The 20,976-nt window shown below is 41.0% G+C and overlaps 1 protein-coding gene across 1 annotated transcript in view; it reads left to right on the forward strand.

The window, feature by feature from the left end:
- SLC30A8 (solute carrier family 30 member 8) overlaps nucleotides 1–20,976 on the forward strand; it is a 273,630-nt gene that overhangs the window by 227,241 nt on the left and 25,413 nt on the right. Inside the window, exon 7 of the mRNA XM_069220649.1 lies at nucleotides 12,217–12,351. Coding sequence (XP_069076750.1) covers nucleotides 12,217–12,351 — 135 coding nt within the window. The remainder of the gene's footprint in view (nucleotides 1–12,216; nucleotides 12,352–20,976) is intronic.

The raw sequence follows: 20,976 nt of genomic DNA on the forward strand, positions 1-20,976 counted from the left end.
AACCAATTTGAAGAAAATGAAAAAACAACTTTGACCACAAACACAACAGGTCTAACTAAATACATCAAACTACGGCCAACCGTGAAACTGAACAAAAAATATAATACATTACGGACCAGTTAGTTCACTTTTACTCTCATGGTTGCTCCCAATACTAGAGCTGCGTGTGGTATGATTTAAAACATGCAGGCACACACAGCCCAGGATAAAAGGACACTCGGTACAGTACATACAAATTTCCTTTTGCATGTCTCTTTGGACACAAACTCTACATCCCCTATAGGGAACGTTTATTTGGGTGTGGGAGGAATGTAATCAGTAAAGTGGTGATAATACAGTCTAACCACATCATCTACTACTCCAACTCTAGGAACACTTTCCTGCTCCACTACAAGAAGGCTGCATATTACGGACTCCTGGAACTGAGCAAATGTCATCTTTGAAAATAGAGAACAATCCTTGAATACAACAAAGCATTGAAGATTTGCCAAATTAAACAAATGGACAGCCAACTTCTTATAAAAAATGTTTGACTTACAAACAGCACAGTAAGGCTCCAACTTCTGAACTACTCTATCTACACTACTCATGTGCTTATTGTAGTCTAAAATGCACAAAGGGTTGTGAACTTCAGCAACCTGATTCCAAACAGTCACAAGTGAAGTACTTTCATCATGAATGGTTGCAAGCATGTGAACATCCCTTCTGAAAACATCACAGCTAGATGTTCATGCAACGCACTGCACTATCCCCTCTGACGTTTTTTTTTACATACAAGCTCTTTAGGGTAACCTTTATGATTAGAGCAAATTGTGTCACTTGCAACAATATCCACTTTGAACAATTCCTTTAACAATCACATACCAGTGTATAAGTTATCTACGTGTAAATATTGAAAAACAGTACAAAAACATTTTCTTACCAAACAAATGCAACTATACAAACTCAACATCTACCTGTGCAGAAGACGTAAGCAGGCGCCGCCACCAAGGAAATCAAAAGCTTTGCATTAGAATAAGAAAGGAAAAATCAATTAAGATCACAAATGCAAATGCAATACACATCTTGCACAAATCAAAAGAGAATGTGACACACAATAAAACAGAAGCTAAATATGCTGCAATTATGCCTTTTAAAAAAATGCATTCATGCAGGGCAATGATACTCATTTGAAGTAAACAGTACAAAAACATTTTCTTGCCAAACAAATGCAACTACACAAACTCCAGATCTACCAGTGCAGAAAACGTAAGCAGGAGCCGCCACCAAGGAAATCAAAAGCTTTGCACTAGAATAAGAAACAGAAAAAATCATTAAGGTCACAAATGCAAATGGTGACAAAAAATAAAACAGTTAACATTATAAAACACTATGAAGTCTGACCTCTGGGGCAGATCAGCATCACAAAAGTCTGATTTGCCCCCAAGGGGACACAAAGCAAAGGCAAAAAATTGACTTGAATTGAAGTGACCCTTACCCCCCTGCCAGACACCACTTCACACACACCACCATGTAAAGGCCAACCACACACATCACCAGCCAGACGTCAGTCTACACACACCACCAGCAAAATCCCCAGTTCAAAGACACCATCAGCCAAGCCAAGCGCCAGTCCACACAAACAGCCAGCCAAATACCAGTCCACACACACCTCCAGCTAAATGCCAGTACATGCAGACCATCAGCCAAACGCACAGAAGCTTATTCCCTGGAGTCTAGTAGTTTGTCACCCCCTTGGGGGCATATCAGCCTAAAATATTGAAGTGGCCAAAATATTGCCCCCATTACTGGGGAGGGACCCTTGCCTAAGGGGCCACTTCCCGACATGCACATAATAATATTCCTGGTGTCTAGTGGCTTTCTGCCCCACTAGGGGGCAGATGGGCCTAAAAATATGGCTGATCTCATCCACGTGGACAGGAAACAGCAAAAATATTGCCCCCATTACTAGGGAGCGACCCTTGCCTAAGTGGGTCACTTCCCGACATGCACATAATAATATCCCTGGTGTCTAGTGGCTTTGTACCCACCCTTGGGGGCAGATAGGCCTAAACATATGGCTGATCTGCTTCAGGGAGGGGCAGAAAATGGCTAAAATATTGCCCCCACAACTGGGGAGTGACCCTTGCCCAAGGGGCCCCTCCACGATATGCACAAAATACCATCCTTGGTGTCTAGTGGCTTTCAGCATGCAAATGTGGATGAACAGCACCCAGCAGGGCAGAAAACAGCCACAATATTGCCCCTATTACTGGGGAATGACCCTTGCCTAAGCACCTGCTCCCAAACATGCACATAATAACACCCCTAGTGTCTAGTGGCTTTCTGCCACCCTTGGGGGCACATTGGACTTAAAATATGGCCTTGGGGCAGAAACAGGCAAAATATGTGCCCCAATAAAGTAGAGTGACCCATGCCCAAGTGGTCGCTCCCAAAAACAAAGGGAAAATCCCTGGTGCTAGTATATGCATTTATATAGCAGGAGTGCACGCAGAGAAACACCGGGGGGGGGGAAGAAAAACTGCTTCCTTCCCCCCGGTGCCTCTCTGCCATCCGATCCCTCTCTAGAAAGAGAAAACATACCTCATCCCTCGAGGTGCTGGAAACAAATGGCTTCCATTGCATTCTGGCATGTTTTGAAGAAGTTGGTGTGCAGACGTCACCAGCTCTCTGGGGGAGGGGTCAGGGGTGGCAGTGGAACAGGCTCTGCTGCCATCCCTGGTGGCGGCATGTTGCAGGGGCACCAGTGCTCCAAACGCTGGTGGGTGCAAGGATGGCTTGGAGCTGTCCTCAGCACAAGCCCACTGTGCCCGCTGTAGCAGAGGACAGCTCAAGCCGTCCTCTACACGGAAAGGGTTAAAGGCCCATCTACTGAAAGGTCCAAATATGTTCATGGATAAATTTCCTGTGCGTCATCACTTGTGTGCTACCAATGCTTAGACGAGATACAGTCACAGACATGCTCCGTGTGTGCACCAACTATGGTATGCATATGCACATTCACATCTACACACTTATGAATAACAATGGATACAGTCTACAAGAACGCATACCATAACCCACACTTGATACCAATCTACAAAAACACTCTCTTAAATGCCCCTACAATGCCAGCTCTTGTGTAGCTGACAACACTCAGTACAAGCGTTGTGCCTGTTTCAATTAAACACTACCACTACATCTGCTCCTATCAGCGGAAGGCAAGACATGAGTTAATGATGGACAGGATGGCAAGAACCAACCTGTGCATTTGACTGCAGCGATTATTCTACACTGTAGGCACTGCTTCCTGTTGCAGCTTGTTTGAAATCAGCAGCAATGCAATTCTGTTACCAGCCTTTTCTAACAGTACTTTATACATCTACTTCCCATTAAAGCATTTGCCTTGCTTTCAAAGTAGGGTATGTGGATATAAAATCCCATGAACATCACAAAGTGTCAACGTCCAATAAAGTCTAGGGTTTTTCTTGGGCAAAAGGCTTTTTGTGGGAGATGTTGGTTTTGTAGGATTTTCACACCAAACGTGATGCTTACAGGATTTCACATCCTCTTTTTTTTTTTTTTTACAAAAATACAAAAAAACCTTAGCTAACACCATGAGGTGCCCAGAGCAGGCAAAGTTTAAAAAAAAAAAAAAAAAAAAAAAAAAAAACCTCACGAGGTTGATGAAAGAGAAGTTCCACAATTTTTGTATATCCTCCACTGTGTGGTTGTTTATCTTGTGCAAGCAAGGCTAATTTAAGATGGCTTAAGTAATCAGAGTAATTGTTGGACCTGGCCCTTTTTGCAAGGTTATCCATGACTTTTTGCCTATTCCCTCCACTTTTTGCTGAATTCATTTTTGTTGGCTTAAGACTCTGGGCACTTTACCACTGCTGACCATTGCTAAAGTGCAGGTGTTCTGTACTCTAAACATGGCGATAGTGTCTTATGCACAATTGGCATATTTAATTTACTTATACGTCCCTAGTAATGTGAACTACATGTGCCCAGGGTCTGTAAATTAATTGCTACTAATGGGCCTGCAGCACTGATTGTGTCACCCACTACAGTAGCACTTTGAACATCTCAGGCCTGCCACTGCAGAGCTTGTGTGTTCAATGTTAAACTGCCATCTCAACCTGTCAAGTGCACTTACTTGCCAGGCCCAAACCTTCCTTTTATTACATGTAAGTCCCCCTAAAGTAAATCCAAGTTAGCTCCAAGGGTAGGGTGCAGTGTACTGACAACATTGGGTATGTACTTTTAAGTCTAACGTGTCCTGGTAGTGAAAAACGATTTATTTTTTTAAACTACTGCCAGGCCTATCTCTCCCATAGGTTAATATTGGGATTACCTTGAAACCATCTTTAAGGGTAATTTCCAATTGAGACAAGATAAAAATTTGGCGTTTGGTGTCTCTATGGTAGACTCACAAACAAGTCTGGGGTGGGTGACAGCTGGGATTTGCCATTTCCTCTAGACAGTCACACACAGTTGCAACTAGGGTGTGACATTTGCATCCTGAAGACCCATCACCAGGCTGATGGGCCTTCCTGGGCACACCTGAATTGGGCTGCGCCTGACCCACACAAACAGCTGCATAACCCCCTGAAGAGTGTCTGGAGCTGGGGAAGAGAGGGCAGGGACCTTGTGCACTTCTAAGGCCTCTCCTTGAAGTCTCCCCAACCTCAGCTTGGTACAAGTACTGGACCCCAAACCCCACCAAATCAGTACACATCTGGATCTGAGGACATTTTGCCAGGAAGGACTGCAATGCTGTTCAACTGCATTGCTGAGTTGAGTTGGCCTGATTAGGACTGCTGCCTACTACCTCTTGCCTGGGGATGAGAAGGATTGGCCTTAGCTCTCTACATCCTCTACAGAACCAAGTGACTCCAAAGATTTGCTGGCTTGCCTCCTGTTCTGGAAGTCTCATGGCCATGAAAGACTTCCCTCAACTCTGCTTCAGCTGCCGGACTCTGCCACTGTGAGTCTTGCCTTGCTAAGAGGTTCCAGTCCAGACCTGGGCCTTGAGAGGGGACTCCCGAGCTGCTTTTCTTAAAAAACTGATGCATCAAGGCCGTTGTGCCAGAAAGAACTACCGAAGTGGCAGTTTGATGCCGACGCAGGACCCGACTGCAAGGTTTCGATGACGATGCAGCGCCAATCCAAGAACATCGCAGCGTGGCTCGATGACGACACATCGCCTGTATCAAGAGGGGTTAATGCCAATGCAGGACCCGACTGTGAGGGTCGATGATGACACATCTACCAAACTGCGTGGATTGGAACTAACGTACCAAGTCTTCGGCGACGACACACTTGCTCCATGCAAGGTATTTTTGTTCACAGTGGGCCTTGTAGCCGGCGTTCCGTCTATTGCAGTCAGTCTGAACTTTTGATTTCCCCCGGTCTAGCACTACCTCCAGTAACCTTTTAGTACTGTTGAATTTAAAGCACTACATTTCAGTTTATTATTTAAAATTTCATATTATAAATTCTACTTATTGACTTTTTGTAATTTTGGTCTTGTTTTACTCAGATGTACTCTTTTTCTAAACTGGTTTGGAGTCTTTTTGTCGTGATTTTTCACTGCGTTACTGTAATGTAAGCATTGCACAAATACTTTACACATCGCCTCTTAAGTTAAGCCTGACTGCTCTGTTCCAAGCTACCAGAGGGTGAACACAGGTTAACTTAGGTTGACTTAGGTTATGTTTCTGACTTACCCTGACTAGAATCGTGGTCCTTACTTGGACAGGGTGCACACTTCTACCAACTAGAGACCCAATTTCTAACAGTAATAAAAAGTGAATGGATCTACTGTTGAAGGACATATTTGGGGCAGACCGACAAAGGAGTTTTTGTTGTAGCTTTCCTCTCACAACATCACCGGGGTGGGGGGACCAAACCAAAGACTCCTTAGAAAAGTAGTTGTCTATCCATTGGGTAGTGTGGGCTAGGCTATAGACTTGTTCTAAAATAGGTGGTGGTGATTGCAAGGATTAATAGCTCAATTAAGCAATGCTATAGTAATAACAAAAATGGTAAGGTTAAAGCCAGGTTCATGGAAAGAAAAGATTTAATAGCTTTGATAAATATCACAAATAATTCAAAGAAATAACATAAAGAGAATCTGGAGAAAAACTTCAGTGTACATGAGTGGGTATGAAAGTATAAAGACTCTAGAAACTGCTGCTTTCCTATTGGAAATTACGGATTTGTCAGAAAAAGTGCCTGTTTTCATCAGTGTACATAGTTAGTCTGGGCTAATGAATAGGACCACCTACAACTTAGTCTCTCACTAGGGGTTTGGCAGGTACAGGGCTGCTTTGTGAATTGGGAGAAAAAGAGAGCATTCAGTGGACTTCCTCTTTTCCTTACAGTTGTAAACCATAGAGTGGATGTTAACACCCAAAAGGGCATACTGTTCACTGGCAAAACTGGAAGCTCTCTTGTGAGGGCCAGCTTGCACAATGTGAAAGTAGGCTGAGGGAATTATAAGGAGCAGTTCAGGTGACCACTGCTGCTCCCACTGGTGTGCTTGTGATCATTAAACAAGCATTAGCAAACACAATAGTTCTGGTACTGGCTGCTAGCCTTTTGGCTTTATCAATGCTTGTTTAGTTTTGTCCGGGTTTTTAAAAATCTTTGTTGTTGAGGGAAGTGCCAAACCCCGCCAATATAAATTTAAAAAAAAATAGGTAAAAGCAAAAGAAAGTCTGGATTAAAAAAATTGCACATTGCTTTAATGGTCCCTAAAGTAATGTGCCTCTGTGTTCCATGTGAAAGAGCAGAATGCTGTCACTCATATTGAAATTAACCAATGGCTCATGTGGGCATAACCACTGCTCCTTGCTGTATGCTGTAGTGGGTGGAAGGAAAATGTGAGTGATAAAACAACAGATAAATGTGTGAAGAGGGCAGGCTGAAAGCCCCCATAAGTATAATATATAATAAATATAATTTTAGTAACATGAAAAGGTATTGGCTAACACTAGACCTCCAAATCACAGCCCCGGTTACTATAAGTAACTTGGCTTGCAATGGTTCCATTTTACTAATGTGAATGTGTTCCATTTGGAGAACGTGGTCTGTTCTAGTTATTAAACCAGCTCCTTTTCCCAGGAAATGTAGAGAACAAATAATTAAATGGGCTTTTAAATTCTTAATGAAAACACCAATGGCCTTTTAAAATATGAATGAAAAACTAAGTAATTAAGCAACTATACCGAGGCTGAGAAAAATGCTCTTAGAACACATACTTTACCACCAAATGTAACATTTTAAACAGAAAATTACATGATCAATTTCAACTTGAGTAAAATAATAGTATGTCTTGAAACTGGCATTACCCAAGTGCAGAAAAATCAGTTTGTTGTCAATTATCTCTGTCTGTTTGATAACATAGCTATTTATATAAACGTTTGGACTAGATTAAAATGTTCATTGCTTCCTAAAGAACATTGGAATACAGAAAACAGAAATATATTTTGTAAAATGAGAAGTGCGCCAATATGCTGCAGTGTTCCAATGCATTGTTCCTTATGAATACGCCGATAACTAATAAACATACTTTTGGATTCTAAACCACGGACAATATGTGTGTAAACTTCAGTGCATCCAGTGAATCACAGATAATTGGCATTCAATGCAATAGGGAATTACTGGTTAATGGACAATTTATCTCATCACATGATTGACCGTGGAAACAAAAAAATAGCATAACGTTTTTGTAATATGTTAAAGATGTTGTGGGTAGATAGAGAGCGAGTGCAATACATTTTCAGCTGTCAGCATTATAATTGTACGTGGAGAAATATGCCACAGCAGAACACATCGCAGCCACCCCTCCACCAAATAGGCCTTTGCCAGGAGTATCAATTAATTTTAATATATGGGACTACAAATACTGAGTAACAAAACATGATCTTTCTGAGCCCTATTTGTTTATTAGGGGGGGGGTTTGGAGTGAATTCCTCCCCTTAACATCCCAATTCATACAATCAATTGAATAGTTCAACAGGTCTGTGTAGACACCAAGAAACTAGGGAACTTGCTTTATAGTTTGATGGACGGTATTCTGTCCATCAAGGTGGTGGGGGACATTGCATCTGCCATCTTGATGAACTTCTGTCAATATACAAAAAGCTAAGTGGACAACTATCGGTTTGACTGCTTTTTACTAACCTTTTTACATTCTCAAAGCAGGAGTTTGTCTCTAAAAAAACAAAACTAATAACCCATACTTACCAGGGAGTTTCTCCCAGTGTGTGTGTGTGATCACTATTTTATTCTGTCCTTCACCACAATGTTTTTCCTGGCTGTGACAGATTGAAAATAAGACACTACGTCATTCCCCCAAGTTGGGCAGGCGGTGTAATATCCATCCTTTGTCAGGCCATAAGAGGATGTTTTCCCTCACCATGAAGTTTCCTAGATATGGGAAACAGGCACAGCTACACATATCTGTGCACACTGCTCTCAAGATACGAAAATAGTCTGATTAATGTAGTGAAATGCACAGAGAAAATATAGATTGTATTAAAAAACCGATCAATATTGTAAGTACCAAAATGTGTTGCAAAGTGCTGAAAAATACTACAATGAAATGATATTAATTTTACACCGTATTACACATTTAAGAAAGTCTAAAAGCCTGAATATAAGAACAAAGGAAACCTGGTTAGGAAATCATGGTACCACAATGTAATGTAGCTTTTTGAAAATGGACTTTGACAGTGCGTAGTTCACACTGGTGGTTAGTGGTAGTAGACACCAAGCCCCCCCTTATCTGAGGACTGGGACTTATTTTTCACCATCAACCTTTCTCCCAGAGCAAGATAGAGAAAGACAGAAATGGGAGAAAGAAAAGGAAAAAGCAGAGATAACGAAAAACCTCAAGAATGAGATGTAGGGTGGTTGAAGATGAGCTGGAAATTAAATCCAGGTGGCTCTGGCATTCCTCAGTCCCTCATCAGTTCTGCAGCACAGGTTGCAAGTGTCCAAAAAATCCTTGAAAGTAAAGCACTAGCCTAATGGATAATGACCACACTCACCTAAAGAGATTTTGGTAAATACAACCACTCCAAATCTTCTAGATTGGGCTGAAACGACAAAGCAATAGTTAGAGAAAGTGCATGTCAGTATAATGCTCTACAGACCAAATCAAAATGATGCAATAAGAAACTAAGATATTCCTGTATGATGTACATTAACTAATCATAGCTAATAAGAAACATAAAACAAGCAAACAAGACAATTGCTTCAGAATGTTATAGGCTGAATCAAAATAAAAATATTAAACATCCAATGGAAAAAGTAACTTCCAGGCACTTACTCTGATGGCAAAATGTTTTTTTTTAAAATAAATGGAAAAAAAACAATCACAAATATCACCAGGAAACGGAAGTGTTTCCCCAAAAATCAGGAAGAAAAAACAATAACCATTAAATATGTTAGTAAAGAAAATTGAATTGAATTCAGTGGAAGACAGCATAATCAAAGCATCTTTGAATGTAAAATAAAAGAAAAAATAGATATAGGAAAAAAATACAAAGTTGGAAACTGAACTTCCATAAAGCTTACCAGGCCATAGGCGATGAAATGTAATCATATTTCACAGAGATTGTGGTCATGTAGTAGGTGGAGATCTGTCCTGCTCTTGATGAAGGATTTTACTGTCAGAGTTTTTACTGTAAGAGATTTTACTGCCTGCAATTGAAATAAAAAATTATTGACTGTACCCAACCTGTAGATCATATCCAATTTTGGGTCCAATATACTTCTAAATTCCGCAGACATAACTTCTGTGTTTCATGCTATTGTTAAAACCAATCCAATCACATTTGTAATGACACATGAGCAAATAGTACAGATAAATACAAAATCATTGACCTATTTACAATTTCTAATTCACTAAAAAGCCAAAGGTTACGGTGACGTTATAGTTAGGTTCAGATTTTACAAGCACAAAACCACAGAAATTCTGCTGTTCGAGTTATTTCAAGTAACTATAACTCGTGTCCTCGCCATGCACAGTTTTCTCATCAATAATTTTACTGCAAATGTTACAGTGATATCAATGATGTCAAAGAAGGTGTCATGAGTAATGTAATATCTGGGGTAATTAGCAGTGCATGACAAGAGCACAAATTATAGTTACCTTAGGGCATCAGTTACTTGAAATAACTCTAACTATAACAGCTGAATTTCTGCGGTTTTGTGCATGTAAAATCTGAACCTAACTACTGTATAACATCCCTGTGACCTTGTTTTTTAGTGAATTTCTAAGATTCTTTTTAATTCTATTTCCTAACCATAACATTTCTGCAATCTTCGTTTTTTTCCAGGGCTTTTTAACGGTAAGTGAGATGCCCATCAGAAGGAATGTTAATTCTGGTAATTCTGCAACTTTGAGAATAAAGATTCTAATCTCAGCTTCTGTCCCCGACTACAAACTGTATGATTTTGAGCAAATCAAGTTACTGCCTTGTTTCTTAAATGGTAAATATTTTTAACATATTGTCTGATATATGGAAGGAATGTATGTGTGCAAACTTAACACCATGGAAAGTGTCCGCCTTAGCACAAAGAAATCATCAATTGCCATTTCCACATGTGCACTCTCGTCCAGACCATGTTAGAATAGGGGCATATTTATTACTCATTCTCAGTTTTGTTTCTGAAAATGAGGCCTAACGTGTAGTGCTGGTTTTTATCACAGTTTTTTGTCTTTGCACCAGGCCTTTTCCTGGAAGAAAACGGCAGGAGGAGATGATTATTATACAAATCGGAACTAAATATCATCTGCCAATAGAAGGCAGTATCCATTAGTACAATGGAAGCTGTCCATTTTGGACACCTTCCACTGTATTTCACATTGAAGAACCAGACAATAGCCCAATTTCCTGCTGCCTGCAGACCCTGATGTTCTTTTCCCATTGTGTTTCTTTCTAATGTGGCACCTGTTCCTGGGACAAATGTAAGAGGTTATGCAAATCAGTCTCGGAAGCCATCTGTATTTTTCCCAAGCTTTAAATTCTTTCTGAATGATAGACATAAACTTTACCCGAGCCTGCCTAAAACCTGGAACTAGGTGTGAACATACCCCCCTGGATTCCTGCCTTGCCTGCAATGCATGCTGTTTGAAAGAAGAGCGAGCAACACATTTCTTGTGTAGGGGGCAGGTTTGGTTTCCAAGGGGAGAAAGTAAAAACTCACTGGCCCAATCCGAACATTTATCCAGCAGTCCAGAGATGTCCTAGCTTTGTTCAAAGGCCCTGGTCTTCTCTAGGGGGACTATGGCCCTCATTACAGCCCTGGTGGTCTTTGACCGCCAGGGTTGTTTTGGCAATCGTGCCGCCAACAGGCTGGTGGTACAATTTGCTATATTTTGACCGCAGCAGTAGCGCTGTGGTCACACCGCCGGGACCAGCGGTTTCCTGCCATCGTTGTCCCGGTGGTTATAATCCGCCAGGGGATTATGACTCCCCTTCCTGCCAGACTTTCCATGGCGGTAGAGACCGCCATGGAAAGGCTGGCGGGAAGGGGAGTCACAGGGCCCCGCCCCATCCTGCTTTTCACTGTCTGCACAGCAGACAGTGAAAAGCGCGATGGGTGCAGCTGCACCTGTCGCACGTCTGCAAAACCGCCGGCTCTATCAGGAGCCTGCGGCAATGTTATGGCCGAAATCCCCGCTGGGCCGGCGGGGATGTTGTAATGTGGCCGGCTGGTTTGTGGCTGCGTAGGCGGCCGCTCGGCGGTAGTAATGAGGGCCTATGTCATTTTCTCGACATTTCTACAGCTTCCTTAGATTTCATATATATTTCCAATAGGACATTTAGATTTTATATACAAACCCCTGGTCCAATTTTATCCAGTTTTACGCAGTACATGGATGCCTTTTGAATGAAAACTAGTTTGGACTTTACGTTTTAGATTTATTTAAGTGTGTTTAATTGCTTTAGTTACACACGGCAGCTTGCACACTTTTCTCTGACGGTTTTATTGGCAGCTCAGCCCAAGGTACCATAGGTGAGTCATGGATACCCAAAGGAACACTAATTTTCTTCTGTGGGTCTTTGTTTAAGGAGTGTGGCATCTGAGTTAAATCTCACAGCTTGACGCCCGCTGCTTTACAATCCTTCTGCTGGTCTGATTGTGTACAATGATACTGTTCTAATTATATTTGAAAATGTACTTATTTGAGCAAATCAATGTATTCATCTCTAGGAGCGCCACGAGGGATTAACCATAATGCTGTGAAAGAAAAGATTTTATCTATCAGTGGAGTGAAGTCTGTTCACAGCCTTCATCTTTGGGCGTTAACAATGAACCAAGTTATTCTCTCTGCTCATGTTGCCTCAGGTAAGTACAGAAATATTTGAACTTAATAAATATTAATTTCTTTTCGACCAATGATGAGTATTCTTTTAGTATTGTTTTGTGTGTCCCTCGGCTTTTACCACAGACAGTTTTTCATAAAGCAGCTTGGAAAAAGGATATAAAGAAGTAAAAGTCATCAAGTATGGATTTAGGCGCCAACAAAGTGGAAGTCACCATGGTCTCCAAGGTGCTTTGGCTATACACACCATATGCATTTTGTTAAATAGCATCCACGATTCCATGCCCTAAAAGTATTTTTGTGACCAGTAAAGGGTTGCCAACATTTAGATATTGTCTGCCTTATACCTTTAGACACAAAGTGGCACTGACTTCAGTGCAAAACTTTGCACTACTGTCTCACTTTACACACTAGTGTACTGACCCCTCTAATGAGTTGGTAGGTGGTTGGTCCTGGCATACCCAAGGAGAAACTTTAGAGAAACAAAAGTGAATTTAGTTCTTTATAGTAAGGTCCAGGAGATGAGTTGGCATGAAGGTCTACTGACAAACTTACAAATTCATTTCTATATTATTGAAACTCTTTGGTTTGGCACAGCTGAAGGCGCACAATTAAGAGTGTAAATGCATGTAACAATTACACCTGCTATTTCAACATATCAACATGAACATAGTATGTATGATTCAGTCATTCAAAATTATCAATCTTGAAGCAAATCACAGTCATCATGTACTGTGGCCTAATCCTTATTTCATATCACCCTTTGTCAGGACATTAAATTAATTTTATAAATTTGTGTTTAGTGTTGTGCAGATATAAAATTACACATTTACAGTTCATTTCGATAATTCCAATATGCTGTACATTCTTTCACAACCTTCACAAAGGCAGGGGCCACAGGGGATGTTTTTTGTAGGTTGCAGACCTTCCTACCACTCAGGACCACACAACTACAATGAAATTATTTACGGACTAGAGAGACATTGACGTCAAGCATCAGGTTGAAGTCACTGCAGTAGAGCAAGTACTCCAACTCCAATGGGCCTGGTAAATAAATCATTAGGCTATCTTTTCTAACCCCAGTAGCAGGTTTTCCCCAGCTGAGACTCATAAATAGATATGAATGATACCAAAGTCATCAACCCCCAGTGCCCCAAATGGGCAAATGAATTATATACTCCAACTCTAAATTCTTCTCAAATCCTTCAACCTTATGATATATTATGATATATTCACTGTCTTTAGGATTTATGAAGCTCGTTCTTTTGGAGACTCTCTAATTAAAGTCAAAAACATTTTCTGCATAATGCACATAATTTGCACAAACTGAAACAAAAGAACTCTAAATGTCCCTACTTACCTTCATCAGCACAGAATTCTATTCTGCCATCAGTGTAGTGAAGTGTTCCTATTCAAGCAACTCTTTAGTACTCAGCGTTTGTGAAATCACAAATTTCTGTCTTATGTAAAACACATATTTCACGTAAGAATAACAGGTGTTATGCAGATTAAACAGAGAAGGACTTTCACCTAAATATTTAGATTTTTGATGTGCTTCTTTATGACTTTTCCAAATGCTAGGAGATACTAGAAGAAGGTTGGATTGTTAATAACTTGGGGCTACCGGCCAGGCCATGAAGAACCACACCAGTCACTAAGCGAAAGACAGATTGAAAATGTGTAGGTTCTATGGCTTGTCTGCACAGTCTCAGTCCATTGCAGAGCATCATACCTCACCCAATCTCCCATAGATGAAGTAAGTGGATCTAGAAATAAGGGTCATCAATGTGGGTCCTCCTAAGTAAAAACCTAGTCATAGGTTGTCCAAAGTGAGTGTGAGGATGGATTTTTCCCATGGCCTAGAAAAGCTGGTTTCAGCAGAATCAAAAAGAATGTCCTCAAGATAAGCTGAAAGTTGAGTGTTAACTCATCTTTACATTAATGTCAGAAAGAAAAGCAAAATGGGTCTGTAGTTTAAGAGATTTGCTCGCTCCACACTGGGCGTCTTCAATAGAGGAGGCACTATGGCTCTCTTCCAGCTTGTAGGCACAGTTGAGGATGCAAACCGTTACAGGAGTATGGCAATGGCTTCAACTGCCATCTTGAAACAACACTATCATGCCATGACATGAAGTGGCAAATCTTTAGATCTGTTGAGGATAGCAGTTTGTTTGTCTAGTGAATCTCAAGATGTTGGATTGGCCCCACTTCATGGTTAGCAGATAGTGATAGATGACTACATGTCGGGGTGACTATTGGCACCGTTGGTCTTGGGACCCTCACTGTATGTGTTAGATGCATGGTTCTGCAATGGAAGGAGAGGGGAGCGTAGGAGTGATCCACAAAGCTCAGCTATATCAATTGTTTTTGAAGCCCCTGACCAAATCAATACTTACTCTCAACATGAAATGTTTATTATCATACTGATGATACATATTTGTTGTTAACGTTGACCCGTACTGAGAAGATTCAAAGACCATCTTATTACATGCCCTATAAAAATTGATGAGTTGATAAGAAATGTATTTCATCTTGTTTTTTTAATTCTGCTGGGGGCAGTAGCTCCCATTGCCATTAATTATCAGAATTACAAGGTCCTCGGATGTAACTGCTGATCTTGTGTTTTCATACAAGAGCTTACATCTCCTACAAGTAGGCAACATCTACAAAAGAAAGACAGGAAACAGGGGAATTACAGGGTAAATCACATGTAGAATTACCAATTAACCTGGCCATTCCTTATTTATCAGGGATACATACATGTCTCACGTATAATCTCCAAATAACTCCATTACCTCAGAGTTACTAGTTAAGAAGGCATTTCTAATTACTCTAATCGTTTGACATTCTAGTGGTATTGGGCCAGTCTGAAAAGGCATGAAACCATCTGGCCTGCCTTTGTTGGATAATGTCATACTACTGTTGAGTCCTTTAAAGAAATCTCGGCATCTACTTCAAATCAGAAGTCTCCTTTCAAACACATGGCTGCTCAGCGATTGAGATATGAAGTAAGGTGTATTATAAGTCAGGTGCGTTACAGATTCTGGCTTTGCACAGTATCTGTGAGGAGACCTAGCAAAGCACGAATAGGTCATCCACATATTTGAGAGGTAGAATGCATTAAATTCTTGTAAATAGCTGCGAATGAAAAGGTGGAGGACTACAAGGGACAGAAGACACCATTCTAGTGAGTTGATACCGAGACTCGTACCCATTGAAGGGACAGGTTTATTATTATAAAAAAAGAGGCACACTGTGATCCGGCTACTAGGCGGAGCAAGTACCAGTCCAAAGAAAATATACTTCAGACTCCAGGATTCAAATTAGGACTGTAGTCCTGAGAATATGTTGTATGACATGATATTAGTAGAGTACAATGAAGCAAAATTAATAAGCACAACATTTGTAGCAAATATGCATCTGTTAATGCTTCATTACGCCTCCCACAGTCAAGCTGCTTCTAGCAAAGCATTTTGTTAAATAAACTATGCCCCTTTTTCCCCGAGGAAGGCTCTTAAAAACTCAGTAATGCAGTGGAACACAGTCAACCGCAATACTGTACACTGTGAGAGGATTTCTGCAAAGACCATCTTGCAAACATGCAAGTGTTATATAATTTAAAAAAAATGCAGCAGCTTAAAGTTTTTCTTAGGACTGCATCACAGATGCTGCCAAATATTCGAGTTGCTCTATACTAAAACTTCCAAGTTTTAATTACAGTTCATACCTTTTTCATCCACCACCTACACCGCCTGTCTCTTTGGCTACTCTTGAAGGTTCTTCTTCTTCTTCCCTGCTTTCTCCTCATTTTCTAAGGTTTCCTGTATTTTCTTTTTTCTCATTCTTTCTCCATTTTCTGGCTTCCTCTCTTATGATGAAAAATAAGTCCCAGACTGTGTAAACCAATGCTGGCAGTGACAACCCATAATCACTTGCACAAATTAAGTATTGTGTGTAATATATCTGTTACACATCAATAACATTAATTCTTATCTGACAAAGACACACATATCGAAGACATACACACCACTTCTCCATTTCCACTCTTTCTTAGTTTAAGTGTAATTTTGGTGCTCCCATAAGTGTAGTAACTACAGTCCAAATATTTAAGGAAAGCTACTAAAATCTAAAGATGGACCCACAGAATGTTCATTATATGTCCTTGGCAACTCCTCTCACGTTCCTGTTTTACCATAACGACCTCACGTGGAAGTCCCACCCCTTTACACTTTCATCCTAATCGAGCCAGTTATACATATACATGTTTCTTTTTTTTTTGTGTCCTCAGGCACCACTTAGGTCTATCTGCCTCCCTGAAGCACATGCATTTTGTTATGGTGTGTAAGGAAAGACGCCCCCAATTTTTGGAGTCAGTCTGCTGGTGTTTTCAACTTTGTTGCACTAGGACCCTGCTAACCAAGTCCCATTGCCTTTGTGCTCACCCATAAAATATGTGTACAATTGGCTAATCTCTGAGTGGCTTTGTTAACTTACCTGTAAGTCTCTACTAAATGCTACTCTGTCTCCCCAGGGCTTGTAAGTTAAATGTCACTAGTGAACTGCATCACCTATTGTGCTACCACTAAATTGACAAAGTAAAAGGATTTCTTCAGGCCTATTGTGCTACCACTAAATTGACAAAGTAAAAGGATTTCTTCAGGCCTGCCCCTGCAGCCTGAGTGTGCAGTTTAAAATTGAACATTCCACCTGGCAAAATAAACTTTATGCCAAGCCTAAAGCTTCCTTTTTAATACTGGTAAATCACCCCTAAGATAGGCACTAAATTCCCATGGGCACAATGCAGGATATTTAAAATGTTGGGCATGTGTTTCTAAAGTTGTACATGTCTTGGTAGTGAAAAATCTACAAAGTAATTTTCACTGAAAAGCACAGGGTTACTTTATAACACCTTATAATGCATAACTTCAGTTTGTTCAAGGACTCAAATGGATAGAAATTTGAAATCCAATCTAATGGTCAAGTCAGATTTAAAATTACTATTTTGGAGAGTAAAATGCCACTTTTGGAAAGTTGGCATTTTCCTGCCTAAAGCCTATTGTAGCCTTTTCACAGTTAATCCTCATCTGCCATTGTGTAGCCTGTTGGGAGGTGTCAACAGCTTCTAGGAAATGGAACAAAAGGGCCATGACTGGGAAAAGGTGTGACCTCCATCTGGCAGGATTTTCTGGTGGATGTGCTCAACAACTGCACATGCCGTAAAGGGGCATTCCTTGTCACAGGCAGATATAACTCATACATGGCCTGCCCCTGCCACTGTCAAAGTAACCAGAGTGGCACCAATACCAGTGGGAGGGAAATCCTGTTGCATGGCCCTTCAGCTGTCTTCTTACCGTAAAGGCACATAGCAATAGATGTATCTAAATTTACAATGTTGAAAGCATTGGCAGGGTTTAAATGTTTCTCCTCTGGGCGCGGCACCTAGAGGTGATGCAATCTTCATACCTAAAAATCTCAAGCAAAAATTCAATCTTGGAAGTGTGATACTGAATGCTACTAGTCCTGGATAAATTGTACAATTTCCTTATTTGCTTAACTTTGGCAAGTTGATATGCACCTGTAGAGGCTAGTCTAGGGCCCTATATTTACTTATTCCAATCATTACTGACAGTCTCAGGGAGAATTGTAATGGGGGGATTTCAACTTTGTACAAAATCCAGAAATTGACCCCACAACTGGTTATAAGAGGCAAAATAAAGCGAAGAAAGACATAACATTGTGTGATTACTAGAAATATCTGATGTTGGTAGAGCTATGAAAAAAACACATTCTCAAATAAGAGAGAAGACACCTGCAACCTGTCTAGGTTTAAAACATTCATTAAGATTGTTTTTTTTTTTCTTGTCTATGATCAGGATTCAATACTTGATGACATTGACAAATGGGTTGTCCAATCATTCTGCACCCCTTTTTATGTCTGGAGAAAAAAGTTTTTTTTTTAAACTTAAGAGATGGGTTTTTAATAAAATATATCTAGAGGATAATGAGTAGGTGGGAGTGTTTAGGGTAGAGATATGGGAATTTCTGATAACAAATCGTGGTACCGTCTTGATTAGCATATTTTTTGCTACTTTAAAAACATCCCTACAAGCACAAATATTATCAAAGACATAGCCGGAAATAAAGCCACTCATGTTGTGAAGTTCGGGATGGAAAAGAAGATTAGTGGAGATTGCGAGAGGTTCCTGCTGCATAGTACAGAAGGAAATAGAAAGGCTCTTAAAAGGCTCTTTGTGAGCATTATTACGCTAAGGGTTATTTAAACAACTCTACTTACCTGCAGAAGATGTATTAGAAGAGTGACTATGCAGGAAGATTCATAGCCGGGCAAACAAGAGAAAAAATATTGAAAAGCACTGTTGAGACTTTAAGATGCCATAAAACAGAGATTCGTAAGTGGAACAAATTAACTTGATTATTTTAGAGCACTATAATAAGCTTTATAACTATACTTATTAACTATATTAATACTAGAGCATTTCTATCCTTAGCAGGAATCAATGCTCATTTGGGTCAACAGATTTGTGGATCCTCCATAGGATGTGGTAGAACAATACAACCAAACTTTAATACAGACCAAACGTCATGTGTCACTGTGTCCTTTACATATTCAGGCAAATTGTTGCATGCCAGCATTGGGTACAATGTGACACTCAGGTACTGCTTCACAGTTTTACAGGGCACTTCTTCTTCATTCATTTGGATTTTGATTTCTTGGGGTCTGCAGCTAATAAAACAGTTCAGCCATCAACCAACTGCTCACCGACTACCTCGAACAAAACCACCTTCTCGACACTTCCCAATCAGGATTCTGGGCCAAACACAGTATTGAGACTGTACTGATCGCTGCCACAGATGACATCAGGACCTTCCTCGACAGAGGAGAGTCAGCAGCTCTGATCCTTCTGGACCTCTCCTCATCGTTCGATACAGTCACCCACAACACGCTCCTCAACAGAGTCAACAGCATAGGCATTCAACAAAACACCCTTAAGTGAGTCATCTCTTTCCTCTCAGGAAGCATGCAGAGCATCGGTCTTCTATCCTTCACTTCTACACCCAAGAACATCATCTTCAGCATACCCCAAGAATCCTCCGTCAGCCCAACGTCAAATCCTACGGACTCAATATAGTCTCCTATACCGATGACACTCAAATAATCCTCTCACTCCCCAAAGACCCCTACAACATCAAAGCCAACTTCCGCAACTCCATGACCAACGTAGCAACATGGATGAAAAACAGCTGCCTCAAACTAAACGTGGACAAAACGGAAGTCCTGATCTTTGGGAAGAGCACCTCTGTATGGGACCACAGCTGGTGGCCAGCAGAGCTCGGACAAATACCCTCTCCATCCAACCACGCACGAAGCCTCAGCATCATCCTTGACTGCCAACTATCCATGAATCGACAAGTAACTCAGTCGCCTCCTCCTGCTTTCACACCCTCCATATGCTCCACCAAATCTTCAAATGGATCCCTACTGACTATCACCAGAAAAAGTCATGAATGCCCTGGTCACCAACTGCCTTGACTATGGCTACGCTCTCTACATCAGAGTGTTCTCCCAGCTACTTAAAACACTCCAGAATCTAAAGAACACTGCAGCCAGACTCATCCTCAACCTCCCTAAGTGCTTAATCATCACCAAACACCTCAGGAACCTCCACTGGCTCCCGGTTTAGAAGAGATGCCAACTCAAAATCCTCGCACTCACATACAAGGCTCTCCACAATGTAGGTCCATCCTTCATCAACCATCGACTGAGCTCCTATGTCCCAGCAAGACAACTATGCTCCACCGCGCTAAACCTGGCACACACACCCTGCATCCATCGCAGCAGAGGCTGTTTCTCCTACACAGCAGCCAAGTCCTGAAATAGCCTGCACCTCCACCTCCACCTCCAAGCAGCTCCCTCCCTGGTGGACTTCAGAAGGAGACTCAAGACGTGTTTTTTCAACGAAGAGATGATGCACCCTCAGCGCCCAGATACCCTTGGGGGTGATAGTGCTGCTCTTTCAAATGCTATGATTGATTGATTTAATTTGTACAGTACGTAGCGTGCAAGCAAATGTACAGGACTTTATTCACAGACCACAAATTGGTGCTTATCGTCAAATGAACCTATTTTACAGGGACATAGTATGTTACAGAGTTGGTCAATTGTTTATTTGTGACTCCTACAACCTGAATCCTTTTTCCTGAAAGGAAAGGGGCAAGTTTCACTTCTGCTGTTTTAATAGTGGAACGTGCAGCTCCAGTGTCAACCAGGAATGACACATCATGTCCCATTACATTGGCTTTTACATAGAGACCATGTTGATCTTCTTCTAGAGCTGCACCTAACATGCACTCCTCATCACTTGAGTTATCTGCTTGAAGAATTTCAGAAAATTCCTCATCACTCTAACCCATTAGGGGGAACTGTGATGTTATTTGAATCACATTTACATTTGCAGTCTGATTTGAACTCTGGGAACAACAATTTGCTGTTCAGTCATGTCGGCCTGTGGTACCTGCATCTGCTGTCCTGGGTACACATTTACAGTTTGCACTTGGGGTCTTTGAACTTTTTGAATTTGAACCTGAAGATTCCCTTTGCACTTGAGCAACTCCAGTACTCTGCACTT

This window comes from Pleurodeles waltl, chromosome 2_2, assembly GCF_031143425.1.
Source record: "Pleurodeles waltl isolate 20211129_DDA chromosome 2_2, aPleWal1.hap1.20221129, whole genome shotgun sequence".
NCBI lineage: Eukaryota > Metazoa > Chordata > Amphibia > Caudata > Salamandridae > Pleurodeles > Pleurodeles waltl.